This window comes from Podarcis melisellensis (assembly GCF_964234715.1).
Source record: "Podarcis melisellensis genome assembly, chromosome: Z".
Lineage (NCBI taxonomy): Eukaryota > Metazoa > Chordata > Lepidosauria > Squamata > Lacertidae > Podarcis > Podarcis melisellensis.
Window position 1 is genome coordinate 47,224,122 of NC_138547.1, and position 13,417 is coordinate 47,237,538.

The following is a 13,417-nucleotide window of genomic DNA, read 5'->3' on the forward strand; positions in this document are numbered from 1 at the left end:
AACAGTTTCTCAACCCCCAGGTGTTGTTGGACTACAACTCCCATCATCCCTAACCACTGGTCCTGCAAGCCAGGGATGATGGGAATTGTAGTCCAACAACACCTGGGGGCCCAAGTTTGAGAAATACTGTAGTAGAAAATGCTCTACCTGTCTCTTAACACTGTTTTTGTATATTCCAATGGCTTACTCTGTAGACCAGGTATGAGAAAACTTTGGGCCTCTTGATAGTGCTGGACAGAGATGATGGGAGTTGTTGTTCAGCAGCATCCAAAGGACCAAAGGTTCCCAACCTGCAACACCTTTTTCAAGGCACAATACTAATACTATTATGGAGGTGATTTAACTGTGAGAAACAGCATTAAAGTTTTATTCAGTCACGTGAAAGATGAATTCAGGACTGTGCTTGTTCAAAGATTCTGTCAGTGGAGGTTTTTGTGTTCAGAAGTGCACAATTGTGCATGTTGGAAGCACGGAGGTTTGCTCTTATTGGGGAAATGGTAAAAATGTCCTCCTTAAGAATAAAAATGGCCACACCTACCATTATCTTATTATTTAGACCACAGTGCACTCTGAACCTTTAACGTGCAGAATTTTGCAGCATGCCAATTTTTGGCAAATGAGCAAAATGAGAATCCTGGAGAAGTTAGAGCTCCACAAAAGTAATGGGCTTAGAGGTATTGCTTGGTTTGCTTATGAAAAGGGGGTTAATATTCTAGGCTAGGACCCAAAACTCCACATTAATACAGTGACTGAGACTCTCGTCCCCACTTCAAACCAAGCCATTTTTGAAACCAAGAGGAATGTCACTAATTGTTTGACTTACAGCCTGGGTATACAAATCACCATCTGAAGGACAAGGGCCTGAATTTTATTTATTTGTAATGAAGAACAAAAGAGAATAAACACTTTCAAGAACAAGAGAAAGGATAGGAGTGAGAGGAGGAGGAGGAGTGAGCTGTGACATCTCAAAACAGAATCCACTTTTGTACATTGTGGTGTTTGAGTGCTGCATGGTGGAATGCCTAAAACTCCTGAGGTCTGGGCTCATTCTGCATCCAACTGCACCCAACATCACACCAGCTTTTTCTATTAAACTGTGCTAAGGTGATTTTATATTTCACAAAATCTACAAAAATGATATTTATCTTTTCTTTCTTGTAACAGACTGAAATTAAACCTTAAAAGGTTTTCAAAGCAAACATTAACTAAAAATACAATTATGGGGAAAACTGTGAAAGGAAAGATCTAATCTACAACAAATCATGCTCTATTTAAAAGCTTCATGAAACAGTTTAGTGTGCTTTTTATTTGGCTCAAGGATGCCATCTACAAGGCCTGCCTTAGGCTCGCAACACAGGCTTGAAGGGAGGAAGAAAAAGCAGCTAGTCACAAAGTTCACTTTGCACATATGTTGTGAAAGCATTCACGACCCCCTGTACCCCTTTTGCCCCACACTACAAATTTAACCCAGTAACTATTATGTGGTACTGCAGCCAACAGCAATTCAACAGGGAGTTCCTTGGGTAGTGGAGAGTTAAGAACAAAGAAATATGTTTTATCATTTGGCCAAGGAAGAAAAATTTGGTTTATTTGAAAATTGCAGACACACAGCTCAAAAATGAGAAAAGAGTCTGACTTATTCCATTTAATTAAATAAATTAAATGTTGCGTCTGCTTCAGGTTACGTCTTTTCAAGTTGCGTCCAGAACCAGAACAGTTACTTCTGGGTTTTGCCACTTGAGCATGTGCAAAAGTGCTAAATCGCACTGTGCATGTGTGCAAACGCTGTGCTTCTGGATGTGAACGCTTTGAGTTGCGGACGTGCCTCCAGGACGAATTATGTCTGCAACTCGACGCACAAATCCATACATAACAAAGAATCAGCAATGGGTTGGGACTCTTCCACTGTACAATGAAGTAATTAAATGAAAGGTTAATTTCAAAGACATGGTAATTTATCTCATTTCTACCATTCTCATCACACTGTAGAGCAAAAGGGGGAAAGTTACAGGAACACCCATTGTGGCACTGATGGATTTGTCTCCAAGGCCTGTAAATAGGGCACAGAATAGCTTCTAAAATGATGGGGAGTAGAGATACAGATGGACTGATTATAAGAGGTGCAATCTTTTACTAGCCGGGGTGTGTGGTGTCATAATGGACCTGCTGCATGAACTGTGGCTCTAGTACAAAGGGGTAGTGGGGGGGCTGTACAGGAAAAGAGGAGCTACCATCTTGCATTATGATGCATGACAATGCATTGCTGCTGCCAGGATGTAGCAATCCCCTTCCTCCTTTTCACCCTGTGCCCAACAGCTGTTCTTTCCCCCAACTCAACACTTTTGTTACAACAGAAATAGAGGGAAAGGGAGAACAGCAAATAACATGGGGGAACAGGAATCTCTCCTTGCCCCTCACAAGCAAGCAAGCAAGCAAGCAAACAAACAAACCTGATTTGCAGCTTTAGGATTACTGACCACACAGTGCAGAGGGAACAGCTCAATGCCCTGAACCAGCCAGCTGCCCAACGCTTTTGTAAATATTGCAAAATAGAGCTTCTTTAGGGCTCAGTTTCACTACTCCGTAGTAACAGAAGTCAGGAGCAAGATGTAAAGTCCTGACAAGTCACAATATAAACCTGAGATTTATTTATTTGGCAGTTTTACCTCAACATCCTTAACTCATAAGCTTCTGTACGACTCCCATTTAAATCACGCCATATGTCACTGTTAAGTGTCAGACAATGAAAATAATTTAAAGAAAGTGGCATCCATTGTCCAACAATACATTGAAAAAATGATTAAGTATCAAATTAAATAGGATAAATAAAAGCATATTTACATTTTTTTCTTTAGAAAACCAAACCTAATAAATTCAAACTGTGCAAACTGAAGAACATCCAACACTCAGATGTTAGTCCTTTAAACTTTACGTTACCAATCTTACAAAAACCTAATTTTCAAAAATACACATTGCATCTATTGAGACACAAAGAAATTGCAAAGAAGTTTAAGACTAGTAAAAGAGTTATCACAGGCACTTCACATGTAAACAATCTACAGTACAACTGAAAAAAAATATTTTGGCACCAACCTAGAATACTGAAAAACCCACATAAAACTTGTCCTTTATACTGTATCTTATTCTGCCACCACCATCATCAATATCATCAATATCAACATCATCATCATCCGCCCAACTAAAATACGGGAGATGGTACAACAGCAAGAAGTGCAAGAAATTAGGGACACAATCTTCTGGGAACTGGAAAAAAATGCATCACATGATTTATCATCCAGATTTCTCACACCATGCTGCAGTGATTCTTTTGTTGTTGTTGTTGAAAAAAGTGTACATAAAATAATTTTAGACTTCTTTTAATGGAAATGTGATTAAGAGCTGCTATGCATATTATATTTTTAGCGTGGCCCCATAATGCACACACTAAAACCATAATATATGCAAGACAGCATTGCACATTTTTTCAAAATGCATCCATGACAAAGAACCAGCAACGGGTTGGGACTCTTTGCCATATAAAAATCTCCAAAGCTCCATGTTTCTTCTTCATTATAAAACATGTGCAGCAAACCTAGAAGACAGCCTAACACAGTGTAGCATAAAATAGGAAAAAGAAATAATGAAATATTAATAAGAGAACTCAGAATGTGTACTACCTTGAAAAAGAGATTTTGATAATCTCAAAATCCCTTATAGCTCTGGATTAAGCAAGCAAGCAGTACAATTCTTTACCATACTGGAAAAGTGTCAGTTTAACATAAACATATGTTTAAAGTAAGGCGTGGTCTACAGGTGAAACTCAAAAAATTAGAATATCTTGGAAAAGTTCATTTATTTCAGTAATTCAACTTAAAAGGTGAAACTAATATATGAGATAGACTCACAAAGCGAGATAATGTCAAGCCTTTATTTGTTATAATTGTGATGATTATGGCATACAGCTGAGGAAAACCCCAAATTAACAATCTCAGAAAATTAGAATATTAAATGAAATCAGCAAAACAAGGATTGCAAATAGAGCAATATTGGACCTCTGAGAAGTAGAAGCATGCATATGTACTCAGTACTTGGTTTGGGCCCCTTTTGCATCAATTACTGCCTCAATGCGGCGTGGCATGGATGCTATCAGCCTGTGGCACTGCTGAGGTGTTATGGAAGACCAGGAAGCTTCAATAGCAGCCTTCAGCGCTTCTGCATTGCTCGGCCTCATGTCTCTCATCTTTCTCTATGGGGTTCAAGTCAGGTGAGTTCTCTGGCCAATCAAGCACAGTAATCCCATGGACAATGGGCACTGAACCAGGTTTTGGTATTTTGGCAGTGTGGGCAGGTGCCAAGACCTGCTGGAAAATGAAGTCAGTATCCCCATAAAGCTCGTTTGTGGAAGGAAGCATGAAGTGCTCCAAAATCTCCTGGTATACGGCTGCGTTGACCCTGGACTTAATGAAGCACAGTGGACCAACACCAGCTGATGACATGGCTCCCCAAATCAACACAGACTGTGGAAACTTCACACTGGACTTCAAGCATCTGGCATTGTGTGCCTCCCCATTCTTCCTCCAGACTCTGGGTCCTTGGTTTCCAAATGAGATGCAAAAGTTGTTCTCATCAGAAAAGAGGACTTGGGACCACTGAGCAACAGACCAGTTCTTTTTTTTTTTTTTAGCCCAGGTAAGACGCTTCTGATGTTGTTTCTTGTTCAGAAGCGGCTTGACAAGAGGAATACGACATTTGAAGCCCATCTCCAGGATCCGTCTGTGTGTGGTGGCTCTTGATGCACTAACTCCAGCCTCAGTCCACTCCTTGTGAAAGTCCCCAACACGTTTGAATGGTCTTTTCCTGACAATCCTCTCCAGGTTGCGGTCATCCCTGCTGCTTGTGCACCTTTTTCTTCCACACTTTCCCCTTTCGCATAACTTTCCATTAATGTGCTTCAATACAGCACTTTGGGAACATCCAACTTCTTCTGCAATTACCTCTCCTAATTGAGAGTCTCAATGATGGCTTTCTGCACAACTGTCAGGTCAGCAGCCTTCCTCATGATTGTGCTTCCTACTGAACCAGACTGAGAGACCATTTAAAGGCTCAGGAACCCATTGCAGGTGCTATGGATTGAATAGCTACTGCACCTTTACACAATATTCTAATTTCTGAGATTGTTAATTTGGGGTTTTCATCAGCTGTACACCATAATCATCACAATTATAATAAAGGCTTGACAAATCTCGCTTTGCATGTCATGAGTCTATCTCATATATTAGTCTCACCTTTTAAGTTGAATTACTGAAACAAATGAACTTTTCCACAATATTCTAATTTTTCGAGTTTCACCTTTACAATATCTGGCCTGCAATCACTTCTGATGGCTTAGGGTGTTCCTCTGAAGGAAGCTGAACTGGAATCAATCCACATCAACACACATCATGGCAACAAGTTGGTTCTCTGAGTGTCCTGTTACAGGCAGGAAAGCTGTGATGCTTTAGATGAAGGTATTTCAAGAAGAGCTTGAACAGTAACTCCAACTTTCACAAGGCCCCTTTCTTCCAAAATGTGATGGGGCAGGCAAAGTCTTTCCTAGGAAAGAAAATGACTTTTCAGTATGGTTTGTTGCTGTTAATGCCCACAGACATCCTAACTTTCCAGAATAGCAATTTACTCAAATGTCCTACTTCCTCAGGGATTGGGAACCTCTGGTCCACACCCAGATACAGCCCATGGAGGCTTCCCTTCCAGCCCTTCCTCCTACTGGAACAAGTTAAAGACATTCCTCCTCTCCCTCCCACAAATGTTCATACTTTGAAGAAAGGCCTGCCCCCAGCAGTTGTTGAACTACAACTCCCATCATCCCTAGCTTGCAGGACCAGTGGTCAGGGATGATGGGAGTTGTAGTCCAACAACAGTTGAGACCCACGTTTGAGGAACATTGGACTAATGTATCTTGCATGAGTCTGTTTTATTAATAAGTTTTCCCAGCTTACACTAATCAACAGCAAATTCTTCATCATTTGAACAGGTCGTCACCCCCAAACCTATAAAGCCACACTATTGCTGAGGTTTGCTCAAGTGCGATGGGGAAACTTGTGGCCCTCCAAATGATATTGGACTCCCAATTCCTATCAGTCTCAGGCAAAATGACCAGTGGCCCAGGTTCACCCCCTGGCATTTCCAGGTAGGATTGGAAGACTTCAGTGTGAAATCCTGGAGAGCCATTGCCAATCAGTAAAGTAAGTACTGAGCTATATGGACCACTGGTCAGAGTCCTGGGAAGGCAGATTTTGGAAAAGGGATGACAACATCCCTTTCCCAAAAGATCTAGCAAAAGCTAAGCTGATCTGGTTAGTCAATCAGAAAATCATTTCAGCATTTTTACCTGTGGGACACCTAGTTTTTTGCAAGCATCAAGGAAGTTTTCAACATTTCTTCGGCACTTTGCCATACTGAGTTTAGGCTGTTAAGAGGGAGATACAGCTGTCATTATTCATATTTTTGCAAAGAACTTGAAGCTTTACATTACAAATATACAATAGCAGAAGCTCTGATCACTTAAAACAGTGGTCTTCAACCAGTGTGCAGCAGCACGGGTGCTGTGTCTCTGTCCCTCTTTCCTTCCCTCCCTTCTCTGATGCACTCTTGCGTCTCTGCCTACCAAAGGCTTGCACAGCTTTTTACTGCAGCAGCCCTGGCTATAAGCTCTGCAGGCAAACTCTGGGAGGCACCTCTCTTTGGGGGGGCGGGGTGGGCATCGACTCAGAGACCAGGGACGGCAGCAGTGGCTGCTCGGAGGGCTGCCAGCTCTGCAGGCAAGGAGTGGTGTAACTGGGCTCCTGAGCCCCACAGGGGAGCCACAGAAAGACTGTAGTTGGTCAAGGGCGCCATGGACTCAAAAAGGTTGAAAACATCTGTCTTAAATTATCACTTAAAGCAACTGATCTTAATGCACAAGGTTATAAGGAGGCTTACATAAATGCATTGTGAAGGGATGTAAAAAAAGGGAATGGCCATGTCTGTTTTGAGAATAGATGGTTTACTCACCACAGCTGGTGATGGGACATGAATACTGGCAACAGATCGAGGTCTTATATGATTGGCTAAATGGCACAGAACCACCCCATCCATTAATGCTGCTCCAATGTCATCTGGCAAACTGACCTTCAATCGCGACTCTAGATTCTAGGAAAATAAGAGAATACAATAAGGATAATGCTCATTTCAAGGCCACTTTAAAAGAAGCCAGGTTTCATATTTTCTGTGTGTATTATTTAACTAAACACATTCAAATGACATGAACGTTAACTCTGCAAACCAAGGAATTCATTTCAGACAGAATAAAATTACATTGCGCAGCTGCTTTATTTGTTCTCTCTCTTCCCTTAAGTGCTCCATTTTCCTCCTCATTGTGAATCCGGGGTCTGCGGCACTGTAGTCCTGGCGAGAGCGGCCAAAAGCTGCAAATGGAACGAGGAAAATCTGAGGAGGTTTTGTTTCCTTAACTGCACTGTTCACAAGAGTCACTACCAGCAAGACAAAAAGCCACTGATATTAAAACTAATCTCAGTAAAACGTTCCTGTACCACTTGATGACTTGAATCAGAAAATAGCTTTCTGTTGGATACCTGGATGAAGAACACTCTGGATTTATGCAAATCAACAGAAATCAAGCATATTGCTGACAGTGTGGTGAAGCATATACAATTCCAGTTGTACAAATGGATTCTGACTTGGGCTCAAACAAGCATATAAACTACTTTGTCCCAAGAGAGATCATTACTCCATCTGGCCCAGGACTAGCTACTTCAAAAATAGCTCTCCAAGATCTCACAGTGGGGCTTGGAAATATGTCTGCCTGGGAGCCATTTTACTAGTGAAGGAGGAGATTGCAAAGCAAGGGCTCTGCAACACCAAGGCTCAACTCACATCTAGCCCCCCCCCATCCACTCATCCAGAGGTCCCAGTCTATAATCTTTTGGGGGGGGGCTGCTTTGGTTCAGGGTGGTGCCCAACTAAGTCAGGCTTAAAAGCAGACTCAGGGACATCAAGCCACAGCAACTAATTTTAATGGGTCAACTGAGCTAGATACAACCAAATAACCATTGCTAGTTTTGTTCAATCTGCATATGACTATTCACATCCTCCCTAACCACCTCTGTATGATTCTCTGCTGAAAAATCACCTTCTATTGTGACTATTTGATTCTCCTACAGCAGTTTGTGAAGGACTTCTCATGCAATTTCAGCATATGTGAAAATATATGAATTATATATCCCAGCTTCTAAGAAATCCACAGCAAGACTGATAAGAGCAATTCTATCCTTTTGCCACCTCCAAAATAACCTATTTTTCATGCATCCCTTAGATGTTCAGTATGTGTGGAATGGTGCCTACCTGATCTGGGCTTCAGTCCAAAAGGACCATGAGAATTGCCATCGGCCCTTTCATAATCCTAGGGGTGGGGGGAGAAGGCGGATGTCAGAAGGCCCCAAAACATAACTAAAGTCACACAGAAGATTGTTTTCATGTGGCAAGTACATAGTCTTCCTTGACAGAAAGGGGGAAATGTTTTATTTTTTTTTTAATTTAGCTCAATTATAATACTGTATTTTGGGAGATGCTACACCAAGATTGCTCACTCCTTTCTCTCTTCTCTGCATGTGTAACAAACATTGTAACAAACATTCCCAGGGGAAGCCCCAAGGAAATGAACTGGGCTTATACAGGAGAATATTTTCTTTGGAACACAAGCAACACTTAAAACATGAATTCATCAATAATTAATTCAATAATTATTATTTTTTGGTCATGAAAATGGGATATACCTTAAGCAGTTAGAAGCTTACTTTTCTGTCATACATTATAGCTACTGTATAATATACTCCAGATAATTCTTCAAAAGAACTGTCTTTGTACAGTATTCTCTAATTTAGCAAAGAACGGCATATTTCATGTGAGTTCCATGCAGCGGTGTTAACAGGTAGTGAAAAAGACACTGACACAAACAGACTTGTACCTCAGATGACACAGGAGACTGTGGGGACACATTAGTATTATCACTGTCTTGCTAAAAAGAAACCAAAAAGATGGAATTATAAAATGAAAGATAGGTTTTTAAATAAAAAAATGCATGATTATGAATATGTATGATATACGAGTATTCTTACACATAGATGTATGATTAAACATGTGTATGCACACCAAAATAACAGCAACAAGTAAGACATGGCTGCTCAGCAGTTTCACAATGAAGGATTTGGGAAGTTTCTGAACCTTGGTCCTTCTGCAAGCAGAACAGTGTGCCATTTTTAATACTGCATTTATGGCGCTGAACTCAGGAAACTGTCTGCTGGAGAGTTCAAACTGGCTGCCATGGCCAGCTGGAGAAAGCAAAGAACTAAGCACAAAGTTAACAATGGGAAGCCCTAGTATTCACTGGGGAGTGTGGTCAACATCTATAATAAAGCTATTAACTGTCATTAAATGGTCAGATAAAAAAGTCTGTATGAGCTTTTTTTGTATGAGCTTTTTTAAAAAATGATATCTGGTTTCTTAATCTTTCTAAATTCCCACTGAAGTTTGCCCCTGAGGCTTCCACCAACCCCCTTAAGTTGAAGAACACAGCATATCTGGTGAAAAAACTTCTTAAGTGATTAAAAACTAGGTGTTATTTGGGAAGTTTCAACAGTATAAAGACAGAGGGGAGTTGGGACACACACACGATTCAGTTGCACTAGGAATTCTGCCAGTGAACTTCTAAGTAGAAACTATGACCTGGACACTTCTGCATTCAGGCAATGACTGGGTTCATCACATTTCCCCATTTCATCACATTTTGCCCAATTTGAGTTAACATTTCAGTCAAAGACCCGAAGCAAAACAATTCCTGCCGCGCATGTGTTTGGTTGCCTTGCTTTCCTCTCCTTTTTACCCCCTTTTAAAACCACTTTGTCACAGAATTATTTTTTTAAAAATCAAGGTTTTGAGAAAACCAAAGATCCCACTGGTCCCTGCATTCCAGAATACCTCCTCTTTCAAAACAACAAAGCTGATTCAAATAAAAACTGCTGGAAATGAAAAGTGTGCACCTTACCCCATTTGCCGCCTAATACAGAGCAGCCCCTAAAAAAATTAACATTACCAGCATGCACTGCCACTGTTAATCACTTAGTGGAGATGGCAGTGACAATGAGAGAAGCAATAAGGGAAAAAAGTGGGGGAGACCCTAAACCCTGAGCCTCAACACTTTAGAAGCTCATGTTGACAGACACCATGGAAACAAAGCATCAAGGTACCCTACACTGGACAGGATGAATTCCATCTTTACAAGCAGCATCGGCTTCCCAGAGGTTCAGAAGTTTTGTACATGAGCCTAAAGTAACGTTACAGCGAACTGGATCAGCACAAGTTCCAATTCCTTATGTAGTTGGCTTCTTATCACAGTGCTAACTCACCTCATCATTTTCATTGCCACTTGAACTCTTCCGGGAAGACTTGTACTGAAAGGCAAACAGTTTGTTTTAAACAGCTATTTATAGCATATCATTTATGTTATGTTGCCAGAATCCACTCCTTAGCTGTGCTGCTGCCTTCTGGAGCTGTGGCCGCAGTTCATGCCTTTTCATGCTGTCCACAATGTCAAAAGTCTCATAGGCATTTTAGGGTGGCAACTGACAATTCTTTTGTTTGAGTGGGCTGAATCCTGCCCACGGGTTAATGATCCCCAGCTTAAATCTTCAAGTACAACAAAACATATTGCATGTTCTAAGCAAAAAGAAACTGAAGGACATATATTTTACTTCCTTCCACATTGCAAATGTCTTTTACAAAGCCACAGCATGGTATGTGTTTCTTCTCCACGATGTACTCAAAACTGGATTTTGAGGAAGCTAGTTTAGCAACTGCCTTTCTGTAAAATTACTATTTCCAGAACAAAACTGTTTAAGGGTTTGGTGGGGAACTTGTGGTCTTCCAGGTGTTGCTGGACTACAACTCCCATTATCCCTAATATTTTCAAAATTGTGACATATCAACATCATGATATATAAATGGAAACTGCTACTACTTAAAGGTCTTAAACTGATAACTGATGATATTATCAATCACCTCATGGTGACTTTCAACAGCAGGAAAGCCAAAATGCATCCCGACAGGACTTTTGGTTTTGGGCTTGGTTACTAAATGGTGGTATTCAGGACAATCCAAAGTATGGCAAAGAGTCATAGTGCATACAAATAATCTGAGACTGTCAAACTGCCCAGCATGCCTGCTAGGAGATACAAGTGGCAGCAGCCTGAGGATGGCAGAAGCAGTGGCAGCCTGCAAGGCCTTGTGGTGGTGATGGCAGTAGTGGTGGCAGCCTGCAAGGCCTTGCAGCAGTGGCAAAAGCGGTGATGGCCTGCAAGGCCTTGTCATGGTGCTCACAGCCCCCTTTTTAGAACCTAACTTCGAAGCTGCATGGATTGGGGAGGGGGAGAATTCTGAAGCAGCTATGTGACCATTTTAAACGCAAATATCAAATACCGATTTAAAATACAGTTTGCTTTGAAGTGTGACACTGTATTGCGCTTGTCTTACTGTACATCCCGGAATTTTTAAGCGTCATGAGTGAAACATCTGACAAAGTCAGCTTCATAATGAAAGACATTCTATATTTCAATCCAACCTGAAGCTTCGCACAGAAACCTCAGTTATGCCCACTGGGTTCGAAGGGAAAGTCTTCTATCCTCAGAAAGCAGGCAGTGCCCTCTGGTGGTGAGCTCTTACTTTCAAATTTAAGCTGTGTTTCTGGTTCTAGAGTTCAACACAAAGTCAAAGGGAAATGCCAGCAAGTTGAAAGATTTGGGAAATCCTAACAGCAGAAGTAATTTTCCCCATCCTGCCATCAGTATAAATTTTATTTATTTTAGATAGCCTGGAAGAAAGACAGGTGCTTGGAGTCTCGTACCAATATGGGAATACAGCTGAAGAGTATGGTTAAGCAGACATTCTAAAATACCTAGTCCAGTATAAAAGGCAAGGCATTGCTCCAACAGCTAATGTCATTGCTATGCCTCATTTTGTAATGGAAATAATTAAAGACATAGACATGGATGTGGTTGCAGGTTAGTACAAACAGAAAATACTGGATACTTCCTGAAAAGGACTAGGCACATTTATATCGAAGATTTGCTGATACTGTAATTATAGCAGCCTTGCAAATATACACAGAGAAGTTACTAGGTTGCTGGGAGAGGAAGGATGTGAGGAGACAGGCAAAGCTATAGCCTTTCCGATGTAGCAATAATAATAATAATAATAATAATAATAATAATAATTTATTATTTATACCCCGCCCATCTGGCTGGGCCTCCCCAACCACTCTGGGCAGCTTCCATAAAAACCAAAAATACAGTAAAATGTTGTTGTTGTTGTTGTTTAGTCGTTTAGTCGTGTCCGACTCTTCGTGACCCCATGGACCAGAGAACGCCAGGCACCTCTGTCCTCTACTGCCTCCCGCAGTTTGGTCAAACTCATGCTGGTAGCCTCGAAAACACTATCCAACCATCTCATCCTCTGTCGCCCCCTTCTCCTTGTGCCCTCCATCTTTCCCAACATCAGGGTCTTCTCCAGGGAGTCTTCTCTTCTCATGAGGTGGCCAAAGTACTGGAGCCTCAGCTTCACAATCTGTCCTTCCAGTGAGCACTCAGGGTTGATTTCCTTCAGTATGGAGAGGTTTGATCTTCTTGCAGTCCATGGGACTCTCAAGAGTCTCCTCCAGCACCATAATTCAAAAGCATCAATTCTTCGGCGATCAGCCTTCTTTATGGTCCAGCTCTCACTTCCATACATCACTACTGGGAAAACCATAGCTTTAACTATACGAACCTTTGTTGGCAAGGTGATGTCTCTACTTCTCAAGATGCTGTCTAGGCCTGTCATTGCCCTTCTCCCAAGAAGCAGGCGTCTTTTAATTTCGTGGCTGCTGTCACCATCTGCAGTGATCATTGAGCCCAAGAAAGTAAAATCTCTCACTACCTCCATTTCTTCCCCTTCTATTTGCCAGGAGGTGATGGGACCAGTGGCCATGATCTTCGTTTTTTTGATGTTGAGCTTCAGACCATATTTTGCGCTCTCCTCTTTCACCCTCATTAAAAGGTTCTTTATTTCCTCCTCACTTTCTGCCATCAAGGTTGTGTCATCTGCATATCTGAGGTTGTTGATATTTCTTCCGGCAATCTTAATTCCGGCTAGGGATTCATCCAGCCCGGCCTTTCGCATGATGAATTCTGCATATAAGTTAAATAAGCAGGGAGACAAAATACAGCCTTGTCGTACTCCTTTCCCAATTTTGAACCAATCAGTTGTTCCATATCCAGTTTTAACTGTAGCTTCTTGTCCCACATAGAGATTTCTCAGGAGACAGATGTGG

At 41.4% G+C, this 13,417-nt stretch overlaps 1 protein-coding gene across 5 annotated transcripts in view; it reads right to left on the reverse strand.

Annotated features, from left to right (window-relative positions):
* Positions 1 to 2,615: 2,615 nt before the first annotated feature.
* The window catches only part of LRCH2 (leucine rich repeats and calponin homology domain containing 2), a 58,045-nt gene continuing 47,243 nt past the window's right edge, over positions 2,616 to 13,417 (reverse strand). For 2 of the 5 annotated variants that reach the window (XM_081896936.1, XM_081896934.1), the window contains 7 exons: positions 10,461 to 10,505; positions 9,023 to 9,073; positions 8,401 to 8,458; positions 7,354 to 7,463; positions 7,051 to 7,188; positions 6,389 to 6,466; positions 2,616 to 5,592 (listed from right to left, as the gene is read on the reverse strand). In XM_081896936.1, the coding sequence (XP_081753062.1) occupies positions 5,473 to 5,592; positions 6,389 to 6,466; positions 7,051 to 7,188; positions 7,354 to 7,463; positions 8,401 to 8,458; positions 9,023 to 9,073; positions 10,461 to 10,505 (600 nt within the window). In that variant the 3' untranslated portion in view covers positions 2,616 to 5,472. The remainder of the gene's footprint in view (positions 5,593 to 6,388; positions 6,467 to 7,050; positions 7,189 to 7,353; positions 7,464 to 8,400; positions 8,459 to 9,022; positions 9,074 to 10,460; positions 10,506 to 13,417) is intronic. The other 3 variants (XM_081896937.1, XM_081896935.1, XR_014164630.1) reach the window with 2 other exon arrangements.